This window comes from Cherax quadricarinatus, chromosome 76 (assembly GCF_038502225.1).
Source record: "Cherax quadricarinatus isolate ZL_2023a chromosome 76, ASM3850222v1, whole genome shotgun sequence".
NCBI lineage: Eukaryota > Metazoa > Arthropoda > Malacostraca > Decapoda > Parastacidae > Cherax > Cherax quadricarinatus.
In genome coordinates this window covers 22,338,024-22,361,862 of record NC_091367.1, presented here as the reverse complement: position 1 = coordinate 22,361,862, position 23,839 = coordinate 22,338,024, and the positions used below count along the sequence as shown (strand labels likewise).

The following is a 23,839-nucleotide window of genomic DNA, read 5'->3' as shown; positions in this document are numbered from 1 at the left end:
GGTAAAAAGGGTGAGAATTAGTATGGAAATTAAGAAAGATTTTGAAGGGTTTGGGGCTAACCCTGAGAAGCCTATGCCAGTTGTGGAATCCATTGTGCCTACTTCAAAAATTAAGGAAATGTGTGCACAGTGGGTTGAACTGCAAACCTTTATGGATGAAAATCACCCTGACACAGCTGTTGCAAGGCGTGCTGGTGACTATTTCAATGACAATGTTATGGCCCATTTTAGACAAATCGTAAAGGAACGGGAGGTACAGAGCTCTATGGACAGAAAGAAGTCCAGTGACTCTCAAGCTGGTCCTAGTGGCATTAAAAGAAGAAGGGAAGTAACCCCGGAAAAGGACTTGCCTCCTCAAGTGTTAATGGAAGGGGATTCCCCTTCTAAACACTAACACTCTCTCTCCCCTCCTCCCATCCCATCAATCATCACCAGATCTTCAATAAAAGTAAGTGTCATGTAATTGTGCATGCCTTTTTCAGTTTGTGTGTACTAAAATTAACATTTTTTTGTGGTAAAAAAAATTTTTTTTCATACTTTTGGGTGTCTTGCACGGATTAATTTTATTTCCATTATTTCTTATGGGGAAAATTAATTCGCATAGCGAACATTTCGCATAACGACCAGCCCTCTTGCACGGATTAAGTTCGCTATGCGGGGGTCCACTGTATATATACTATATATATATATACTATATATATATATATATATACTATATATATATATATATATACTATATATATATACATATATATATATATATAATGGGAAGTACAATGCCTGCACTTTAAAGGAGGGGTTTGGGATATTGGCAGTTTGGAGGGATATGTTGAGTATCTTTATATGTGTATGCTTCTAGACTGTTGTATTCTGAGCACCTCTGCAAAAACAGTGATAATATGCGAGTGTGGTGAAAGTGTTGAATGATGATGAAAGTATTTTCTTTTTGGGGATTTTCTTTCTTTTTTGGGTCACCCTGCCTCGTTGGGAGACAGCCGACTTGTTGAAAAAAAAAAAAAAAAAAAAATATATATACATATATATATATATATTATTATTAACACACTGGCCGATTCCCACCAAGGCAGGGTGGCCCGAAAAAGAAAAACTTTCACCATCATTCACTCCATCACTGTCTTGCTAGAAGGGTGCTTCACACTACAGTTTTTTAAACTGCAACATTAACACCCCTCCTTCAGAGTGCAGGCACTGTACTTCCCATCTTGTTGAAGGTTGATGAAGACAGGGAAGCTGTGATTTTGTGTAGAGGGCAAGGAGGACTAACATCTTATAGGAGTGAGGAAGAACCAGCTGTGAGTGTGGGGGGAAGTGCATGGGGCAGTGGGTAGAATGATGGGATTGATGGGATAGAGAGAAATGTTAAAAGTATGTGGGGATATGGTTTTGGAGTGGTTAGTGTTTTTATTTAATAAATGTATGGAAGAGGGTAAGGTACCTAGGGATGGCAGAGAGCATGCATAGCTCCTTTGTATAATGGCAAAGGGGACAAAAGAGAGTGTAAAAATTATAGGGGAATAAGTCTATTGAGTATACCTGATAAAGTGAATGGTAGATTTATTATTGAAAGAATTAAGAGTAAGTCAGAGAGCAGGATAGCAGATGAACAAGGCGGCTTTAGGAAGGGGAGGGGGTGTGCAGAGCAGGTGTTTGCAGTGAAACATATAGGTGAACAGTATTTAGATATGGGTAAAGAGGTTCTTGTGGCATTTATGGATTTGGAAAAGGCGTACGATGGGGTGGATAGGGGGGCAAGGTGGCAGATTTTGCAAATGTATGGAATAGGAGGTAGGTTATTGAAAGCAGTGAAGAGTCTTTATGAGGATAGTAAGGTTCAGGTTAGAATATGTAGGCGAGAGGAAGATTATTTCCCATTATAAGTAGGCCTTAGACATGGATGTGTGATGTCACCATGGTTGTTCAATATATTTATAGATGGAGTTGTAAGAGAAGTGAACGCTCGGGCATTGACAAGAGTGTGTGGTTAAAAGATAAAGAATCTAACACAAAGTGGGAGTTGTCACAGTTGCTCTTTGCTGATGACACTGTGCTTCTGGGAGATTCTGAAGAGAAGTTGCAGAGGTTTGTTGATGAGTTTGGTAGGGTATGTAAAAGAAGGAAATTAAAAGTGAATATAGGAAAGAGCAAGGTGATGAGGATAACCAAAAAAATAGGTAACAGAAGATTGGATATCAGATTGGAGGGAGAGAGTATGGAGGAGGTGAATGTGTTCAGATATTTGGGAGTGGACGTGTCAGCAGATGGGTCTATGAAAGACGAGGTGAATCATAGAATTGATGAGGGGAAAAAGGTGAGGGGTGCACTGAGGAGTCTGTGGAGACAAAAAAACTTCATCAATGAAAGCAAAGGGGGAATTTTATGAAAGTATAGTTATACCAATGCTCTTGTATGGGTGGTGAATGTTGCAACAAGGAGAAGGCTGGAGGCAGTGAAGATGTCATGTCTGAGGGCAATGTGTGGTGTGAATATAATGCAGAGAATCCGTAGTTTGGAGATGAGGAGGAGGCGCGGGACTACCAAAACTATTATCCAGAGGGCTGAGGAGGGGTTATTGAGGTGGTTCACATATTTAGAGGGGGATGGAACAAAATAAAATGAATTGGAGGTCATATAAATCAGAAGTGGAAGGCAGGGTCGTCCTAAGGAAGGTTGGAGGGAGGGGGTAAAGGAGGTTTTGTGTGTGAGGGGCTTAGACTTCCAGCAAGCGTGAACATGTTAGATAGGAGTGGAGGCAAATAGTTTTTATGACTTGATATGCTGTTGGAGTGTGAGCAAAGTAACATTTATGAAGGGATTCAGTGAAACTGGTTAGCCAGACTTGAGTCCTGGAGGTGAGAAGTATAGTGCCTGCACTCTGAAGGAAAGGTGGAGATATGCTGCAGATTTTCAACTGTAGTGTAGGCACACCTCTGGCAAGACAAGTGATGGAGTGAATGATAATGAAAGTGTTTCTTCATTTTTGGGTCATCTGCCTTGGTGAGACGACTCATGTGTTAATATAAATAAATAAATTTATAATTATATCAAAGAACAGTACTGAGCCTCTAGGCAGCTTTCATGCAGCCCCTAGGCAGCCTTCAGGCAGCCTCCAGGCAACCTCCAGGTAGCCTCCCAGGAAGTCAGCTAAACTGTTGATGTTGTGGAGCTGCGTACCACCATGCCTGCCAAGGTGGTGGTGTAGCCTAGAGCGTTGAGAGTTGAGCTTCCTGGGAGGCGGTCTAGTCTCCAGTCTGAGTCTCTGACAGTGTTATTCTTCACTTTAACACCACTTGTTTTCCTGTATGCAATGATGTACAGTAAGTATAGCATTAGTATATTTATGAGGAAGTGCTCATCCCTTGGATTTTGAGTCTTTTTGAACAGCCATCAAGGTATACCTTAAGAGAGCACCAGAAAAAAAAATAACTTCTGAAATAGATTTTTGTTTTGGTAAATTTATACTATGATGAACAGAAATATCAAAGCACTGGTAAACATTTTATTTTTCTAAAAATTTCATGTCTCAAATCATTACCAACACTTCTTCAGTACATATCAATATTACTGTTGAACAAAACTTCCTGATTTAGCTTTCTAACTTACAAAACCAAAATTATGAATTTATTGCAGAAGTAACTCTGGAGACATGAAAGCCCTGAAAGAATAACAGATTTCGATCATTTAAATCACATTAAGCTGTTCATTTGCAACAACTGTGGTTCTCAAATGGGTTTCAAACTCAAGTAATGTATAACACAATCCTCTAACGTCTCAGGAAGAGTTGGAGGGATGATGTGACAATTTCAAGTGACATCGGCTTCAGCATCCAGCCAACACGCGCAATGCACCAGAGTGGAAAGAAGGATTGTTTGAGTTATAACGTGCTGATAGAATATGAGCAAAGAAACATCTCTGGCAGGATTCAGGGGAACTGGTCAACCGAACATGAGTTCTCAAGGTGGGAGGTATAGTGCCTGCACTCTGAAGGAGAGGTGGGGTTGTTGAGAGCTGGTACGTCTCTTCAAGTGTGACATTCATGCAATTCTGACAAGACACCTATTGAATGAGTGACGATGTCTTCTCCTTCACTGTGTGATACTACCTTTGTGGGAAATGGACAATGTGGGTTAAAATAAAAAAACAACAGAAAACAATCCTTACAAACCAAATTATTTATATTTATACTTAGTCTTAACAAATAACTTTTATGTAGCATCTATGGTCTTGTGAGCTTAAAATCTCGACCTTCGCCTCACAGCTACATAATGTTGGTGCAACAGACCACAACCCCTCAGTTAACTAGGTAAGACTGCCATCTACTGGCCACACCAATGTAAGTTGGTATACTGGTGCCCCAGTCTCTGCTGCACTATAATAACATCACTGATGTCAACCATTAAGATGCATGAAACAAGTTACTCAAGCAAAGGCTAAAATGCTGTTAATGAGGCAACTTAGGCTGAGAAGAATATGTCAAGATGAACACAAAGCTCTAAAAGCTGAGCCAATTAAAGAGAAGCAGCTCTAGGACAAGAAGAGCACTTTACCCGTGGCAACTATAATTAGTTGTACATTGTCAGTGCTGCACATAGTTAGGGTGCTTGGCACTGAGATGGGTGTGAAGGTGGACGGCATAAGTGGTGCGGTAGGGGCAGATGGGACAACGATGAGGGCGTTGTAGCTCCCCCTGGTGACGGCTCTGTAGATGCCGCTTTAAGTCGTGACTGCGATTGGTCTTGTAGTTGCATTGGTTGCAGACAAATGCCCAGCCCCCAGTGTGTTGTCTGACGTGCTCGCTCAGAGCATGCTTGGTGGCGGCAGGGACCCGACAGATGGGACAAGAGTAGAACCCCTGCATCACCAAGTTCCCGGCACTCACCTGCAAAGACATCCACACTGTACTCTCATGTTGTCTCATGCCTCCCACCTATCACCTTCCTACATGCTTCCACCGCAAACCAAAATATTTTACCATTTTGAACAGCCATACATTGCATAAACAGGTTTTTTTTTTAAACCCGTGCGAACAATTTTTATCTTTGCTTGTGTATTGGTTTGTACGAAATGTATTACAACTACTGAAGGTGATCCATTTTACTGCAAATACTGTTACGTATGGCAATACAGTGGACCCCACACACCAGCCAGGGTACTTCCCCACACACCAGCCAGGGTACTTCCCCACACACCAGTCAGGGTACTTCCCCACACACCAGCCAGGGTACTTCCCCACACCAGCCAGGGTACTTCCCCACACACCAGCCAAGGTACTTCCCCACACACCAGCCAGGGTACTTCCCCACACACCAGCCAGGGTACTTCCCCACACACCAGCCAGGGTACTTCCCCACACACCAGCCAGGGTACTTCCCCACACACCAGCCAGGGTACTTTCCCACACACCAGCCAGGGTACTTCCCCACACACCAGCCAGAGCCAGGGTACTTCCCCACACACCAGTCAGGGTACTTCCCCACACACCAGCCAGGGTACTTCCCCACACACCAGCCAGGGTACTTCCCCACACACCAGCCAGGGTACTTTCCCACACACATCAGCCAGGGTACTTCCCCACACAAACCAGCCAGGTTATTTCCCCACACACCAGCCAGGGTACTTCCCCACACATCAGCCAGGGTACTTACCCACACAAACCAGCCAGGGTACTTCCCCACACACCAGGCAGGGTACTTCCCCACACACCAGCCAGGGTACTTCCCCACACACCAGCCAGAGTACTTCCCCACACACCAGGCAGGGTACTTCCCCACACAACAGCCAGGGTATTTCCCCACACACCAGCCAGGGTACTTCCCCACACACCAGGCAGGGTACTTCCCCACACACCAGGCAGGGTACTTCCCCACACACCAGGCAGGGTACTTCCCCACACACCAGCCAGGGTACTTCCCCACACACCAGCCAGGGTACTTCCCCACACACCAGCCAGGGTACTTCCCCACACACCAGGTAGGGTACTTCCCCACACACCAGTCAGGGTACTTCCCCACACACCAGCCAGGGTACTTCCCCACACACCAGCCAGGGTACTTCCCTACACACCAGTCAGGGTACTTTCCCACACACCAGCCAGGGTACTTCCCCACACACCAGCCAGGGTACTTCCCCACACACCAGCCAGGGTACTTCCCCACACACCAGTCAGGGTACTTCCCCACACACCAGCCAGGGTACTTCCCCACACACCAGCCAGGGTACTTCCCCACACACCAGGCAGGGTACTTCCCCACACACCAGGCAGGGTACTTCCCCACACACCAGCCAGGGTACTTCCCCACACACCAGCCAGGGTACTTCCCCACACACCAGCCAGGGTACTTCCCCACACACCAGCCAGGGTACTTCCCCACACACCAGCCAGGGTACTTCCCCACACACCAGCCAGGGTACTTCCCCACACACCAGTCAGGGTACTTCCCCACACACCAGCCAGGGTACTTCCCCACACACCAGCCAGGGTACTTCCCCACACACCAGCCAGGGTACTTCCCCACACACCAGCCAGGGTACTTCCCCACACACCAGCCAGGGTACTTCCCCACACACCAGCCAGAGTACTTCCCCACACACCAGGTAGGGTACTTCCCCTCACACCAGCCAGGGTACTTCCCCACACACCAGCCAGGGTACTTCCCCCACACACCAGGCAGGGTACTTCCCCACACACCAGGCAGGGTACTTCCCCACACACCAGCCAGGGTACTTCCCCACACACCAGGCAGGGTACTTCCCCACACACCAGCCAGAGTACTTCCCCACACACCAGGCAGGGTACTTCCCCACACACCAGCCAGGGTACTTCCCCACACACCAGCCAGGGTACTTCCCCACACACCAGGCAGGGTACTTCCCCACACACCAGGCAGGGTACTTCCCCACACACCAGGCAGGGTACTTCCCCACACACCAGCCAGGGTACTTCCCCACACACCAGCCAGGGTACTTCCCCACACACCAGCCAGGGTACTTCCCCACACACCAGGCAGGGTACTTCCCCACACACCAGTCAGGGTACTTCCCCACACACCAGCCAGGGTACTTCCCCACACACCAGCCAGGGTACTTCCCTACACACCAGTCAGGGTACTTCCCCACACACCAGCCAGGGTACTTCCCCACACACCAGCCAGGGTACTTCCCCACACACCAGCCAGAGTACTTCCCCACACACCAGTCAGGGTACTTCCCCACACACCAGCCAGGGTACTTCCCCACACACCAGCCAGGGTACTTCCCCACACACCAGGCAGGGTACTTCCCCCACACCAGCCAGGGTACTTCCCCACACACCAGCCAGGGTACTTCCCCACACACCAGGCAGGGTACTTCCCCACACACCAGGCAGGGTACTTCCCCACACACCAGCCAGGGTACTTCACCACACACCAGCCAGGGTACTTCAGCCAGGGTACTTCCCCACACACCAGCCAGGGTACTTCCCCACACACCAGGCAGGGTACTTCCCCACACACCAGTCAGGGTACTTCCCCCACACACCAGCCAGGGTACTTCCCCCACACACCAGCCAGGGTACTTCCCCCACACACCAGCCAGGGTACTTCCCCCACACACCAGCCAGGGTACTTCCCCACAAACCAGCCAGGGTACTTCCCCACACACCAGCCAGGGTACTTCCCCACACACCAGCCAGGGTACTTCCCCACAAACCAGCCAGGGTACTTCCCCAAACACCAGCCAGGGTACTTCCCCACAAACCAGCCAGGGTACTTCCCCAAACACCAGCCAGGGTACTTCCCCACAAACCAGCCAGGGTACTTCCCCACACACCAGCCAGGGTACTTCCCCAAACACCAGCCAGGGTACTTCCCCACAAACCAGCCAGGGTACTTCCCCACACACCAGATAAGGTACTTCCCCACACATGATTTGATTTGATTGGGACTTGCGCATGAGTGAACAGAATTATCAAAGCTTATTGCTTGGGAAACATTGAAAATTGGGTTGGGCAAATACGATTCTGTTAGTGGGATGGTTTGTTTAGGACCTGCCTAGTATGGGCCAACAGGCCTGCTGCAGTGTTCCTGGTTTCTTATGTGCAAATATTTATGGATGAACATCACTATGACACAGCTGTTGCAGGCCGTGCTGGCAACATCTACAATTACAATGTTGTGTCCCATTTTAGGGAAATCTTAGAGACGCCAGAAACAGAGCTCTCTGGACAGATATTTTGTGCGACAGAGGTCCAGTGACTGAAGCTGGCTGGTCCTAGTGGCATTAAAAAACAAAGAAGGGAATTAACCCCAGATAAGGACTTGGTACCTGAAGTCTATGGAAGAGGATTCCCCTTCCAAACACTAGTACACCTCTATCCTCTCTCCTCCTCCCGTCTCATCACTCATTAATAAATCTTCAATAAAGGTAAGTGTCATTTTATTATTTATTTATTCTGCATGTCTCATTGTTTTCTGTGTAGGGAAATGTATATTTTATGTAAAAAATTATTTTGTTTAATACTTTTGGGTGTCTGGAACGGATTAATTGGATTTCCATTATTTCTTATGGGGAAAATTAATTCGGATTATGACAGATTCGGTGTCCCGCAGCTCAATCGCTAGCGCACTCAACTCACACACTGAGGTCCAGAGTTCGAATCTCCTCCGGTACTGCTGGAAAACATTAGGGATGTGTTTCCATAAGACATCTGCTGTCCATGTTCACCCATCAGTATAAAAATGGGTTAGTCGACTGGTGTGGGTCGCATCCAGGGATAAAACTGACCTAATTTGCCCGAAATACTCAGCATAACAAGCGGCTTTCTATATAGTAGTATGTCATTGATGTCAGCTAGACCTGTATACCTTGTACATGTACTTGTAGTAATAAAGATATTATTATATTATTATATTATAAGACATGCTCTCTGGAACGGATTAATGTCGTAATCCGGGGGTCCACTGTATATAGAAGGTTATCCAAAGTAATTATATACAAATGTCACATACCTGTTTTGCATTAACTTGTATTGTAGGTAAGCCTCTCTAAGGTCGAGAGTCAAAATTTTTCCTGGGTGGCGATTATAATGTCAATGATCAGTATCCTTCCTCATTATTTTGTTTAAAGACCTTTTTCATGCATATAAGAGCAAGTAAACAATACATGTTGCAATAAATAAATTACAGCACTTCACTATATGTGTGCAGTTTGTGTAGTTCAGAGTCAGCTAAATAATGAAAACAGTTCAACTGGCAGCTGGTGGGTGAATGAGCACTGGTATTACCCCAGCACTTCTCTACCCAGGAGATTCTTGAAAATTTGTGTACCTTGTACAAGATCTCTAAATCTGCCACTGTTCCTCACCATCCTGCCAGTAATGGGTTAGCAGAACGAACTAATAAGGAACTACTTGATGTCTTGAGAGCCACTATCAATCCCAATAGTGAAACTTGGGATGAAGTTATACCTGATGTTCAGTGTGCCATAAACTCTGCTTACAATGCTTCTATAGGTGACACTCCACATTATGCGTTGCATGGTGTAGATAAGTTGTTTTATTCTAACCCAAAACCAAATTACAACCCTGATGATTTCATAGCAACTTGTACCAGCTTAGTTTAAAGTGTTTTTAGAAGAATCTGTGAAACACTTCATAAATCAACAGCAGAATTTACAAGAGTCACTAATACTCTAGCAAAGCCGACCAAAATTAAAGTAGGTTTCAGAGTTATGCTGACTCTAACAAAACATCCACAATGTCTAAGCTCGATCAGAAGTTTGTTGGTCCTTATCAAGTAGTTGAACATATCAATGGCAATAAGTACCAGGTTAGAGAAATTTGTACCGGTCAATATAAAGAATCATATTTAGATCGTATGAAGTTAGTATGTGATGATGATGATGTTCCAACCCAGACTAATGTGACAGACTCTGACAATCCTCCTGACACTGTACCCTCTACCTCTAATACTCAGTCAGACGATCAACCTGAATGTCGTTATTTCCTACGTACATGACAAGTATTGAGAAATCCTCAGGTATCATTTGTAAATACCATTTCAGATCTGCCTCAAGCATGGCATGTGTTAGTCATTGCAACAGAGTTTGATCCTCCCAGAGATGATAACCATTCTGCATATGTAAATCTCACCCTAGCAGAGTTGGGGTTAAATGTAAATAACCTGTATAGATGAATAATACAGTTTAAAATGTATTTCTATTGTCTGATACAATATCAACTATTTTTGTGTGTGGTTCACGTTCTCTCCGAATTTTGAGATTTAACAGTCTAGATTTGAGTGCACCAAGTCTGTCATTTCTGTTAAACACTTCTTTCTTTGTACATATCCTTCCTCAGAATCCATAGCTCACACGAATACAGATCGATCAATCAATTTTTTTATCACTTTTATTGTATAATCCCACCATTGAATCTATTACATGTACTTCTATGAATTGTGCTCTATCATACCTTGTAATGCATTACAATAAGTTCCACTCCTTTAACATATATTCCAATAATATCGTTATGTATGTTATGTTATAATTGTTGTGTACTTTAACACTGTATAGAATCAGCCCCAAGCCGTATGCCTGTCGCCTCTAGTTTGTATTCGCTGTATGACGGGATGTCATACGTTAACATTGCTGAGCTCTCAGTAGTATCAGTTATCAGTAGGATCAGTTACCAGTAGCATCAGTTACCAGTAGTGTCATAGTGACTCATATCAACCGTTACTGATTCACCGTCCCCTCTTACACGATCACTGACCGTTATTGAGTCATTCCGCTGACCAGCATATTGTTTGAATGTTGCTCGCTCTCCGGGCATGATAGTAGTTGAGAGCAGGGTAGCAGAGCAGGCAGGTCAGGCTTGAGGGTTCCATCCTTAGTGCCCATAATAATAAGTTAACAGCCGTCCGAAGTTTGTGTTTTTACCCAATTCCAGCAGAACCCCTACATGACATGTGTGTTGTTTGGAGTTAGCCAAGTGAAAAAAGTTCAAATGGCAGCTGGTGGGTGAATGAGCACTGGTGTTCCCCCAGTACTCCTCTACCCAGGGTGCTCTAGTGTACCACTGGTGTTCCCCCAGCACTCCTCTACCCAGGGTGCTCTAGTGTACCACTGGTGTTCCCCAGCACTCCTCTACCCAGGGTGCTCTAGTGTACCACTGGCATTCCCCCAGTACTCATTCCCCAGCACTCCTCTACCCAGGGTGCTCTAGTGTACCACTGGTGTTCCCCCAGTACTCCTCTACCAAGGGTGTTCTAGTGTACCACTGGTGTTCCCCCAGCACTCCTCTACCCAGGGCACTCTAGTGCACCACTGGTATTCCTCAGCACTCCTCTACCCAGGGTGCTCTAGTGTACCACTGGTGTTCCCCCAGTACTCCTCTACCCAGGGTGCTCTAGTGTAGCACTGGTGTTCTCACAGCACTCCTCTACCCAGGGTGCTCTAGTGTACCACTGGTGTTCCCCCAGTACACCTCTACCCAGGGTGCTCTAGTGTACCACTGGTGTTCCCCTAGTACTTCTCTACCCAGGGTGCTCTAGTGTACCACTGGTGTTCCCCAGCACTCCTCTACCCAGGGTGCTCTAGTGTACCACTGGTGTTCCCCCAGTACTCCTCTACCCAGGGTGCTCTAGTGTAGCACTGGTGTTCCCCAGCACTCCTCTACCCAGGGTGCTCTAGTGTACCACTGATGTTCCCCCAGTACTCCTCTACCCAGGGTGCTCTAGTGTAGCACTGGTGTTCCCCAGCACTCCTCTACCCAGGGTGCTCTAGTGTAGCACTGGTGTTCCCCCAATACTTCTCTACCCAGGGTGCTCTAGTGTACCACTGGTGTTCCCCCAGTACTCCTCTACCCAGGGTGCTCTAGTGTACCACTGGTGTTCCCCCAGTACTCCTCTACCCAGGGTGCTCTAGTGTACCACTGGTGTTCCCCCAGTACTCCTCTACCCAGGGCGCTCTAGTGTACCACTGTTCCCCCAGTACTCCTCTACCGAGGGTGCTCTAGTGTACCACTGATGTTCCCCCAGTACTCCTCTACCGAGGGTGCTCTAGTGTACCACTGTTCCCCCAGTACTCCTCTACCGAGGGTGCTCTAGTGTACCACTGTTCCCCCAGTACTCCTCTACCGAGGGTGCTCTAGTGTACCACTGTTCCCCCAGTACTCCTCTACCGAGGGTGCTCTAGTGTACCACTGTTCCCCCAGTACTCCTCTACCGAGGGTGCTCTAGTGTACCACTGGTGTTCCCCAGTACTCCTCTACCCAGGGTGCTCTAGTGTACCACTTCTGTATACCTGCCAGTACCCTGATGTATGGAACACATATGACTGTTCCTAAGTGTACTTAATAAAGTATGCCTCAGCCTCTCGTGCCAACCAACAATACACTGTACTGTACCACACCTCAATATATCCAAGACTCACCTCTGAAACTATAATTCAACAAGATACTCCAATATAGATACAATATCAGGGTGCAGTATGATGACACAGCATTATGGGGCAGCATGACACAGCATCAGAGGTTATCATGATGACACAGCATCAGAGGTTATCATGATGACACAGGATCAAAGGTTATCATGATGACACAGCATCAGAGGTTATCATGATGACACAGCATCAGAGGTTATCATGATGACACAGCATCAGAGGTTATCATGACGACACAGCATCAGAGGTTATCAGATGACATCAGAGGTTATCATGACGACACAGCATCAGACTCAGCATCAGAGGTTATCATGATGACACAGCATCAGAGGATATGATGACAGCATCAGAGGTTATCATGATGACACAGCATCAGAGGTTATCATGATGACACAGCATCAGAGGTTATCATGATGACACAGCATCAGAGGTTATCATGATGACACAGCATCAGAGGTTATCATGATGACACAGCATCAGAGGTTATCATGACGACACAGCATCAGAGGTTATCATGATGACTCAGCATCAGAGGTTATCATGATGACACAGCATCAGAGGTTATCATGATGACACAGGATCAAAGGTTATCATGATGATACAGCATCAGAGGGCTGCATGATGATACAGTATCATGAGGCAGCATGACACATCAGGGGGAGAGCATGATGGCACAGCTTCAGGGGGCTGTATGATGATGCAGCATGATGACACAGCATGACGGGAAGAATGATGACATAGCATCAAGGGGCAGCATGATGATGCAATATCAGGGTGCTGCATGACACAGCATGATGTATGATTAGGCAGCATGATACATTATCATGAGGCAACATGACAGAGCATCGGGGGGGGGGATGGGTAGCATGATGACAGAGCATCAGGAAACAGCATCACGAGGCAGTATGATATACGTTATCTTACACAGCATTACGAGGAAGCGCCAAACCCGTAGGGGTCATACAGCACCTTCGGACTGGGAGGCAATCAGGCTTGATCCAAGGAAGGGGATGATGCATCAATTTCTTTGGATCAAAAGCTGCTCACATGAGATAAACATGTACAGCAAGTGATGCTGAGGACTTGTTAATAAGTTTGTATGCGAGGAGCTCAACATGAGATTTAAGGAAGTATTTACAGAAGAGACAGGAATAGCTCTGAGAAGACAGCACAGAGAGAAACACCAACAGGGAATATACCAACAGATGCTGGATGACATACAAACAACGGAAGAGGAGGTGCAGAAGCTGCTAAGTGACCTCGATACCTCAAAGGACAGGGGTCCAAACATCTCCCCGTGGGTCCCTAGAGAAGGAGAGACGCTGTACGTGCCACTAACCACAATCTTCAATACATCTCTTGAAACTGGGCAACTACCTGAGGTATGGTAGATGGCAAATATAATCCCCATTTTTAAGAAAGGAGACAGAAACGAGGCACTAAACTACAGACCTGTGTCTCTGACATGTATAGTATGCGAAGTCATGGAGAAGATTATCAGGAGAGTTGTGGAGAACCTGGAACGAAACAACATTATAAACAACAACCAGCACAGATTCATGGAAGGCAAATCCTGCATCACAAACCTTTTGGGGTTTTATGACAAGGTAACAGAAGTAAGACACGAGAGAGAGGGGTGGGTTGATTGCATTTTCCTGGACTGCAGGAAGACCTTCGACACAGTTCCTCACAAGAGATTAGTGCAGAAGCTGGAGGATCAGGCGCGTATAACAGGAAGAGCACTGCAATGGATCAGAGAATACCTGACAGGGAGGCAACAACGAGTCATGGTATGTGATGAGGTATCACAGTGGGCGACTGTGACGAGCGGGGTCCCACAGGGGTCAGTCCTAGAACCAGTGCTATTCTTGATATATGTGAATAACATGATGGAAGGGATAGACTCTGAAGTGTCCGTGTTCACAGATGATGTGAAGCTAATGAAAATTATTAAATCGGACGAGGATGAGGCAGGACTATAAAGAGACCTGGACAGGCTGGACATGTGGTCCAGCAACTGGCTTCTCGAATTCAGCCCTGCCAAACGCAAAGTCATGAAGATTGGGTAAGGGCAAAGAAGACCACAGAGTATAGGTTAGGTGGACAAAGGCTGCAAACCTCACTCAAGGAGAAAGATCTTGGGGTGACCATAACACCGAGCACATCTCCGGAGGCACACATCAACCAGATAACTGCTGCACCATATGGGCGCCTGGCAAACCTGGGAATAGCGTTCCGATGCCTTAGTAAGAAATCGTTCAAGACACTGTACACTGTGCACGTCAGGCCCATACTGGAGTATGCAGCACCAGTTTGGAACCCACACCTGGTCAAGCATGTCAATAAATTAGAGAAAGTACAAAGGTTTGCAACAAGGCTAGTTCCGGAGCTCAGGGGAATGTTCTATGAAGAAAGGTTGAGGGAAATCGGACTGACGACACTGGAGGACAGGAGGGTCAGGGGAGACATGATAACAACATACAAAATAATGCATGGAATAGAAAAGGTGGACAGAGACAGGATGTTCCAGAGATGGGACACAGAAACAAGGGGTCACAATTGGAAGCTGAAGACTCAGACGAGTCACAGGGATGTTAGGAAGTACTTCTTCAGTCACAGAGTCGCCAGGAAGTGAAATAGCCTAGCAAGTGATGTAGTGGAGGCAAGAACCATACACAGCTTTAAGACGAGGTATGACAAAGCTCAGGAAGCAGAGAGAGAGAGGGGACCTAGTAGCAATCAGTGAAGAGGTGGGGCCAGGAGCTGAGTCTCGACCCCTGCAACCACAATTAGGTGAGTACACTGGTCTACACACTATGTAACACACATACTGGTCTACACACAATGTAACACTGGTCTACACACTATGTAACACTGGTCTACACACTATGTAACACTGGTCAACACACTATGTAACACACTGGTCTACACACTATGTAACACACAGGTCTACACACTATGTAACTCACTGGTCTACACACAATGTAACACTGGACTACACACTATGTAACACTGGTTTACACTACGTAACACTGGTCTACACTATGTAACACTGGTCTACACTATGTAACACTGGTCTACACACTATGTAACACTGATCTACATACTATGTAACACTGATCTACACACTATGTAACACTGGTCTACACTATGTAACACTGGTCTACATTATGTAACACTGGTCTACACACTATGTAACAGTGATCTACACACTATGTAACACTGGTCTACACACTATGTAACACTGATCTACACACTAGGTAACACTGGTCTACACTATGTAACACTGGTCTACACACTATGCAACACTGGTCTACACAATATGTAACACTGGTCTACACACAATGTAACACTGGTCTACACTGTGTAACACTCATCTACACACTATGTAACACTGGTCTACACACTATGTAACACTGGTCTTCACTATGTAACACTGGTCTACACACTATGTAACACTGGTCTACACACTATGTAACACTGGTCTACACACTATGTAACACTGGTCTACACTATGTAACACTGGTCTACACTATGCAACACTGGTCTACAATATGTAACACTGGTCTACACTATGTAACACTGGTCTACACTATTTAACACTGGTCTACACACTATGTAACACTGGTCTACACTGTAACACTGGTCTACACTATGTAACACTGGTCTACACTATGTAACACTGGTCTACACTATGTAACACTGGTCTACACTATGTAACACTGGTCTACACTATGTAACACTGGTCTACACACTATGTAACACTGGTCTACACTATGTAACACTGGTCTACACTATGTAACACTGGTCTACACTATGTAACACTGGTCTACACTGTAACACTGGTCTACACTATGTAACACTGGTCTACACTATGTAACACTGGTCTACACTATGTAATACTGGTCTACACTGTAACACTGGTCTACACTATGTAACACTGGTCTACACTGTAACACTGGTCTACACTATGTAACACTGGTCTACACTATGTAACACTGGTCTACACTATGTGACACTGGTCTACACTGTAACACTGGTCTACACTATGTAACACTGGTCTACACTATAACACTGGTCTACACTATGTAACACTGGTCTACAGTGTAACACTGGTCTACACTGTAACACTGGTCTACACTATGTAACACTGGTCTACACTATAACACTGGTCTACACTATGTAACAGTGGTCTACAGTGTAACACTGGTCTACACTGTAACACTGGTCTACACTATGTAACACTGGTCTACATTATGTAACACTGGTCTACACTATGTAACACTGGTCTACACTGTAACACTGGTCTACACTATGTAACACTGGTCTACACTGTAACACTGGTCTACACTATGTAACACTGGTCTACAGTGTAAGACTGGTCTACACTATGTAACACTGGTCTACACTATGTAACACTGGTCTACACTATGTAACACTGGTCTACACTGTAACACTGGTCTACACTGTAACACTGGTCTACACTATGTAACACTGGTCTACACTATTTAACACTGGTCTACACTGTAACACTGGTCTACACTATGTAACACTGGTCTACACTGTAACACTGGTCTACACTATGTAACACTGGTCTACACTGTAACACTGGTCTACACTGTAACACTGGTCTACACTGTAACACTGGTCTACACTATGTAACACTGGTCTACACTATGTAACACTGGTCTACACTATGTAACACGGGTCTACACTATGTAACACTGGTCTACACTGTAACACTGGTCTACACTATGTAACACTGGTCTACACTGTAACACTGGTCTACACTGTAACACTGGTCTACACTATGTAACACTGGTCTACACTATGTAACACTATTCTACACTGTAACACTGGTCTACACTATGTAACACTGGTCTACACTGTAACACTGGTCTACACTGTAACACTGGTCTACACTGTAACACTGGTCTACACTAACACTGGTCTACACTGTAACACTGGTCGACACTGTAACACTGGTCTACACTGTAACACTGGTCTACACTATGTAACACTGGTCTACACTGTAACACTGGTCTACACTGTAACACTGGTCTACACTATGTAACACTGGTCTACACTGTAACACTGGTCGACACTGTAACACTGGTCTACACTGTAACACTGGTCTACACTATGTAACACTGGTCTACACTGTAACACTGGTCTACACTATGTAACACTGGTCTACACTGTAACACTGGTCTACACTGTAACACTGGTCTACACTGTAACACTGGTCTACACTGTAACACTGGTCGACACTGTAACACTGGTCTACACTATGTAACACTGGTCTACACTGTAACACTGGTCTACACTGTAACACTGGTCTACACTATGTAACACTGGTCTACACTATGTAACACTGGTCTACAGTGTAACACTGGTCTACACTGTAACACTGGTCTACACTGTAAAACTGGTCTACACTGTAACACTGGATCTGAGAGAGTTACAGCAATAATGTTGAAAGATCAGTTATGCAGGTGGCAGGTGTTAAGTGGTTATGCAGGTGGCAGGTGTTAAGTGGTTATGCAGGTGGCAGGTGTTAAGTGGTTATGCAGCTGGCAGGTGTTAAGTGGTTATGCAGCTGGCAGGTGTTAAGTGGTTATGCAGGTGGCAGGTGTTAAGTGGTTATGCAGGTGGCAGGTGTTAAGTGGTTATGCAGGTGGCAGGTGTTAAGTGGTTATGCAGCTGGCAGGTGTTAAGTGGTTATGCAGGTGGCAGGTGTTAAGTGGTTATGCAGGTGGCAGGTGTTAAGTGGTTATGCAGGTGGCAGGTGTTAAGTGGTTATGCAGGTGGCAGGTGTTAAGTAGTTATGCAGGTGGCAGGTGTTAAGTGGTTATGCAGGTGGCAGGTGTTAAGTGGTTATGCAGGTGGCAGGTGTTAAGTGGTTATGCAGGAGGCAGGTGTTAAGTAGTTATGCAGCTGTCAGGTGTTAAGCGGTTATGCAGGTTGCAGGTGTTAAGTGGTTATGCAAGTGGCAGGTGTTAAGTGGTTATGCAGGTGGCAGGTGTTAAGTGGTTATGCAGGTGGCAGGTGTTAAGTGGTTATGCAGCTGGCAGGTGTTAAGTGGTTATGCAGGTGGCAGGTGTTAAGTGGTTATGCAGGTGGCAGGTGTTAAGTGGTTATGCAGCTGGCAGGTGTTAAGTGGTTATGCAGGTGGCAGGTGTTAAGTGGTTATGCAGGTGGCAGGTGTTAAGTGGTTATGCAGGTGGCAGGTGTTAAGTGGTTATGCAGGTGGCAGGTGTTAAGTACTTATGCAGGTGGCAGGTGTTAAGTGGTTATGCAGGTGGCAGGTGTTAAGTGGTTATGCAGGTGGCAGGTGTTAAGTGGTTATGCAGGAGGCAGGTGTTAAGTGGTTATGCAGCTGGCAGGTGTTAAGTGGTTATGCAGGTTGCAGGTGTTAAGTGGTTATGCAGGTGGCAGGTGTTAAGTGGTTATGCAGGTGGCAGGTGTTAAGTGTTTATGCAGGTGGCAGGTGTTAAGTGGTTATGCAGGTGGCAGGTGTTAAGTGGTTATGCAGGTGGCAGGTGTTAAGTAGTTATGCAGGTGGCAGGTGTTAAGTGGTTATGCAGCTGGCAGGTGTTAAGTGGTTATGCAGCTGGCAGGTGTTAAGTGGTTATGCAGGTGGCAGGTGTTAAGTGGTTATGCAGGTGGCAGGTGTTAAGTGGTTATGCAGGTGGCAGGTGTTAAGTGGTTATGCAGGTGGCAGGTGTTAAGTGGTTATGCAGGTGGCAGGTGTTAAGTGGTTATGCAGGTGGCAGGTGTTAAGTAGTTATGCAGGTGGCAGGTGTTAAGTGGTTATGCAGGTGGCAGGTGTTAAGTGGTTATGCAGGAGGCAGGTGTTAAGTGGTTATGCAGGTGGCAGGTGTTAAGTGGTTATGCAGGTGGCAGGTGTTAAGTGGTTATGCAGGTGGCAGGTGTTAAGTGTTTATGCAGGTGGCAGGTGTTAAGTGGTTATGCAGGTGGCAGGTGTTAAGTGGTTATGCAGGTGGCAGGTGTTAAGTAGTTATGCAGGTGGCAGGTGTTAAGTGGTTATGCAGCTGGCAGGTGTTAAGTGGTTATGCAGCTGGCAGGTGTTAAGTGGTTATGCAGGTGGCAGGTGTTAAGTGGTTATGCAGCTGGCAGGTGTTAAGTGGTTATGCAGGTGGCAGGTGTTAAGTGGTTATGCAGGTGGCAGGTGTTAAGTGGTTATGCAGGTGGCAGGTGTTAAGTGGTTATGCAGGTGGCAGGTGTTAAGTGGTTATGCAGGTGGCAGGTGTTAAGTGGTTATGCAGGTGGCAGGTGTTAAGTGGTTATGCAGGAGGCAGGTGTTAAGTGGTTATGCAGGTGGCAGGTGTTAAGTGGTTATGCAACTGGTAGGTGTTAAGTGGTTATGCAGCTGGCAGGTGTTAAGTGGTTATGCAGCTGGCAGGTGTTAAGTGGTTATGAAGGTGGCAGGTGTTAAGTGGTTATGCAGGTGGCAGGTGTTAAGTGGTTATGCAGGTGGCAGGTGTTAAGTGGTTATGCAGGTGGTAGGTGTTAAGTGGTTATGCAGTTGGCAGGTGTTAAGTGGTTATGCAGGTGGCAGGTGTTAAGTGGTTATGCAGGTGGTAGGTGTTAAGTGGTTATGCAGGTGGCAGGTGTTAAGTGGTTATGCAGGTGGCAGGTGTTAAGTGGTTATGCAGGTGGCAGGTGTTAAGTGGTTATGCAGCTGGCAGGTGTTGAGTGGTTATGCAGCTAGCAGGTGTTAAGTGGTTATGCAGCTGGCAGGTGTTAAGTGTTTATGCAGCTGGCAGGTGTTAAGTGTTTATGCACTGGCAGGTGTTAAGTGTTTAGGGACTTTAGAACCAAGTGAGAAAATAACTGTGGTGGAGGAACTAAATGGTAAAATAAGATAAACTGAAATTATTAAATGGAGACTTGGAGGCATCGGGAAGATGGAAGGAATATTTTGAGGAACTATTAAATATTGACGAAGAGGAGGCAGTGATTTCGTGCGTTGGCCAGGGAGGTATGACATCTTTTAGGAATGAGGAAGAGTGAGTGTGGGGAAGGTGCGTGAGGTTGTGGGTTGTGGGCAGAATGAAAGGGAGAAAGCAACTGGGATGAAATTAGAAATGTTAAAATAAAGTGGGGATATAGTTTTGGAGTGGTTGTTGCTTTTGTTCAACGAAGGGAAGGTACCTAGCGCCTGGCAGAGTGCGTGTATAATTCCTTTTGTGTAAGGAAAATGGGAGAGAAGACAGTGTAAGAATTATAGGGGAATAAGCCTGTTGAGTATACCTGGTAAAGTGTATGGTAGAGATATTATCGAAAGAATTAAGAGTAAGATAGAGAGCAGGATCACAGATGAACAAGGAGGCTTTAGGAAGGTTATGGGGTGTGTAGACAAGTGTTTACAGTGAAACATTTAACTGAACAATATTTATATAAGGGTAAGGAACTTAGTGTTCCATTTATGGATTTGGAAAAAAAAAAACATGTGATAGGGTGGACAGAGGAGCAATGTGACAGATGTTGCAGCAAATGTATGGAATAGGAATTACTTCAAATTAAGTTTGGTCAAGTTATGGAGAACTAGAACTAAGTTTGGTCAAGTTCTGGAGAACTAGAACTAAGTTTGGTCAAGTTCTGGAGAACTAGAACTAAGTTTGGTCAAGTTCTGGAGAACTAGAACTAAGTTTGGTCAAGTTCTGGAGAACTAGAACTAAGTTTGGTCAAGTTCTGGAGAACTAGAACTAAGTTTGGTCAAGTTCTGGAGAACTAGAACTAAGTACTGTAGTGCTGGAAAAGGACTAATGTTGTTCATTCTTATTATTATACTAAAGTGAAGGTGCTAAACCCGTATGGGTCATACAGAGTTTGAGAAAGGAGAGGCAATCAAGTTCGATCCAAGGATGGGCAGGATAAGTACAATTTCTTGGATCAAGAGCCTCTCACCAGCATCAAGGAACCTCCTTGAGAGTTGATGAAGAAGTCTTGGCACCCTGATTGTTGTGTTGGCACCCTGATTGTTGTGTTGGCACCCTGATTGTTGTGTTGGCACCCTGATTGTGTTGGCACCCTGATTGTGTTGGCACCCTGATTGTTGTGTTGGCACCCTAATTGTGTTGGCCCCCTGAATGTGTTGGCACCCTGATTGTTGTGTTGGCACCCTGATTGTTGTGTTGGCCCCCTGATTGTTGTGTTGGCACCCTGATTGTTGTGTTGGCACCCTGATTGTTGCGTTGGCACCCTGATTGTCGTGTTGGCACCCTGATTGTTGTGTTGGCACCCTGATTGTTGTGTTGGCACCCTGATTGTCGTGTTGGCACCCTGATTGTTGTATTGGCACCCTGATTGTTGTGTTGGCCCCCTGATTGTTGGCACCCTGATTGTGTTGGCACCCTGATTGTTGTGTTGGCACCCTAATTGTGTTGGCCCCCTGATTGTGTTGGCACCCTGATTGTGTTGGCACCCTGATTGTTGTGTTGGCCCCCTGATTGTGTTGGCACCCTGATTGTTGTGTTGGCACCCTGATTGTTGCGTTGGCACCCTGATTGTCGTGTTGGCACCCTGATTGTTGTGTTGGCACCCTGACTGTGTTGGCACCTTGATTGTTGTGTTGGCCCCCTGATTGTGTTGGCCCCCTGATTGTGTTGGCACCCTGATTGTTGGCACCCTGATTGTGTTGGCACCCTGATTGTTGTGTTGGCCCCCTGATTGTTGTGTTGGCCCCCTGATTGTTGTATTGGCACCCTGATTGTTGTGTTGGCACCCTGATTGTTGTGTTGGCACCCTGATTGTGTTGGCACCCTGATTGTGTTGCCCCCTGATTGTTGTGTTGGCCCCCTGATTGTATTGGCCCCCTGATTGTGTTGGCACCCTGATTGTTGGCACCCTGATTGTGTTGGCACCCTGATTGTGTTGGCCCCCTGATTGTTGTGTTGGCCCCCTGACTGTTGTATTGGCACCCTGATTGTTGTGTTGGCACCCTGATTGTGTTGGCACCCTGATTGTGTTGGCACCCTGATTGTGTTGCCCCCTGATTGTTGTGTTGGCCCCCTGATTGTTGTGTTGGCCCCCTGATTGTTGTGTTGGCACCCTGATTGTGTTGGCACCCTGATTGTTGTGTTGGCCCCCTGATTGTGTTGGCACCCTGATTGTTGTTGGCACCCTAATTGTGTTGGCCCCCTGATTGTGTTGGCACCCTGATTGTTGTGTTGGCACCCTGATTGTGTTGGCACCCTGATTGTGTTGGCACCCTGATTGTTGTGTTGGCACCCTGATTGTTGTGTTGGCACCCTGATTGTTGCGTTGGCACCCTGATTGTTGTGTTGGCACCCTGATTGTTGTGTTGGCACCCTGATTGTTGTGTTGGCCCCCTGATTGTGTTGGCACCCTGATTGTGTTGGTACCCTGATTGTTGTGTTGGCACCCTGATTGTTGTGTTGGCCCCCTGATTGTTGTGTTGGCCCCTGATTGTTGTGTTGGCACCCTGATTGTGTTGGCACCCTGATTGTGTTGGCACCCTGATTGTGTTGCCCCCTGATTGTTGTGTTGGCCCCCTGATTGTTGTGTTGGCCCCCTGATTGTGTTAGCCCCCAGATTGTGTTGGCACCCTGATTGTAGTGTTGGCCCCCTGATTGTGTTGGCACCCTGATTGCTGTGTTGGCACCCTGATTGTGTTGGCACCCTGATTGTGTTGGCACCCTGATTGTGTTGGCACCCTGACTGCTGTGTTGGCACCCTGACTGTGTTGGCATCCTGACTGTTGTGTTGGCACCCTGATTGTGTTGGCCCCCTGATTGCTGTTGGCACCCTGATTGCTGTGTTGGCACCCTGATTGTTGTGTTGGCACCCTGATTGTGTTGGCCCCCTGATTGCTGTGTTGGCACCCTGATTGTTGTGTTGGCCCCCTGATTGTGTTGGCCCCCTGATTGCTGTTGGCACCCTGATTGTGTTGGCCCCCTGATTTTTGTGTTGGCACCCTGATTGTTGTGTTGGCCCCATGATTGCTGTGTTGGCATCCTGATTGTTTTGGCACCCTGATTGTGTTGGCACCCTGATTGTGTTGGCCCCTTGATTGCTGTTGGCACCCTGATTGTTGTATTGGCACCCTGATTGTTGCTAGTGTTGGCACCCTGATTGTGTTGGCACCCTGACTGTTGTGTTGGCACCCCGATTGTGTTGGCACCCTGGCTGTGTTGGCACCCTGATTGTTGTTACTGTTGGAACCCTGATTGTTATTAGTGTTGGCACCCTGATTGTTACTAGTGTTGACACCCTGATTGTTACTGTGTTGGCTACCTGATTATTACTAGTGTTGGCACCCTGATTGTTAGTGTTGGCACCCTGATTGTTACTGTATTGGCACCCTGATTGTTGCTAGTGTTGGCACCCTGATTGTTACTAGTGCTGCCACCCT

The 23,839-nt window shown here is 46.4% G+C and overlaps 1 protein-coding gene across 4 annotated transcripts in view; it reads right to left on the bottom strand.

Moving 5' to 3' along the window:
• LOC128703657 (protein tramtrack, beta isoform) overlaps positions 1-23,839 on the bottom strand; it is a gene marked incomplete at its 5' end in the record, with an annotated part of 506,533 nt that overhangs the window by 79,932 nt on the left and 402,762 nt on the right. The window contains 1 exon segment of one of the 4 annotated variants that reach the window (XM_070101383.1): positions 4,569-4,897. Within the exon segment in view, the coding sequence (XP_069957484.1) occupies positions 4,595-4,897 (303 nt within the window). 4 annotated transcript variants of the gene reach the window in all.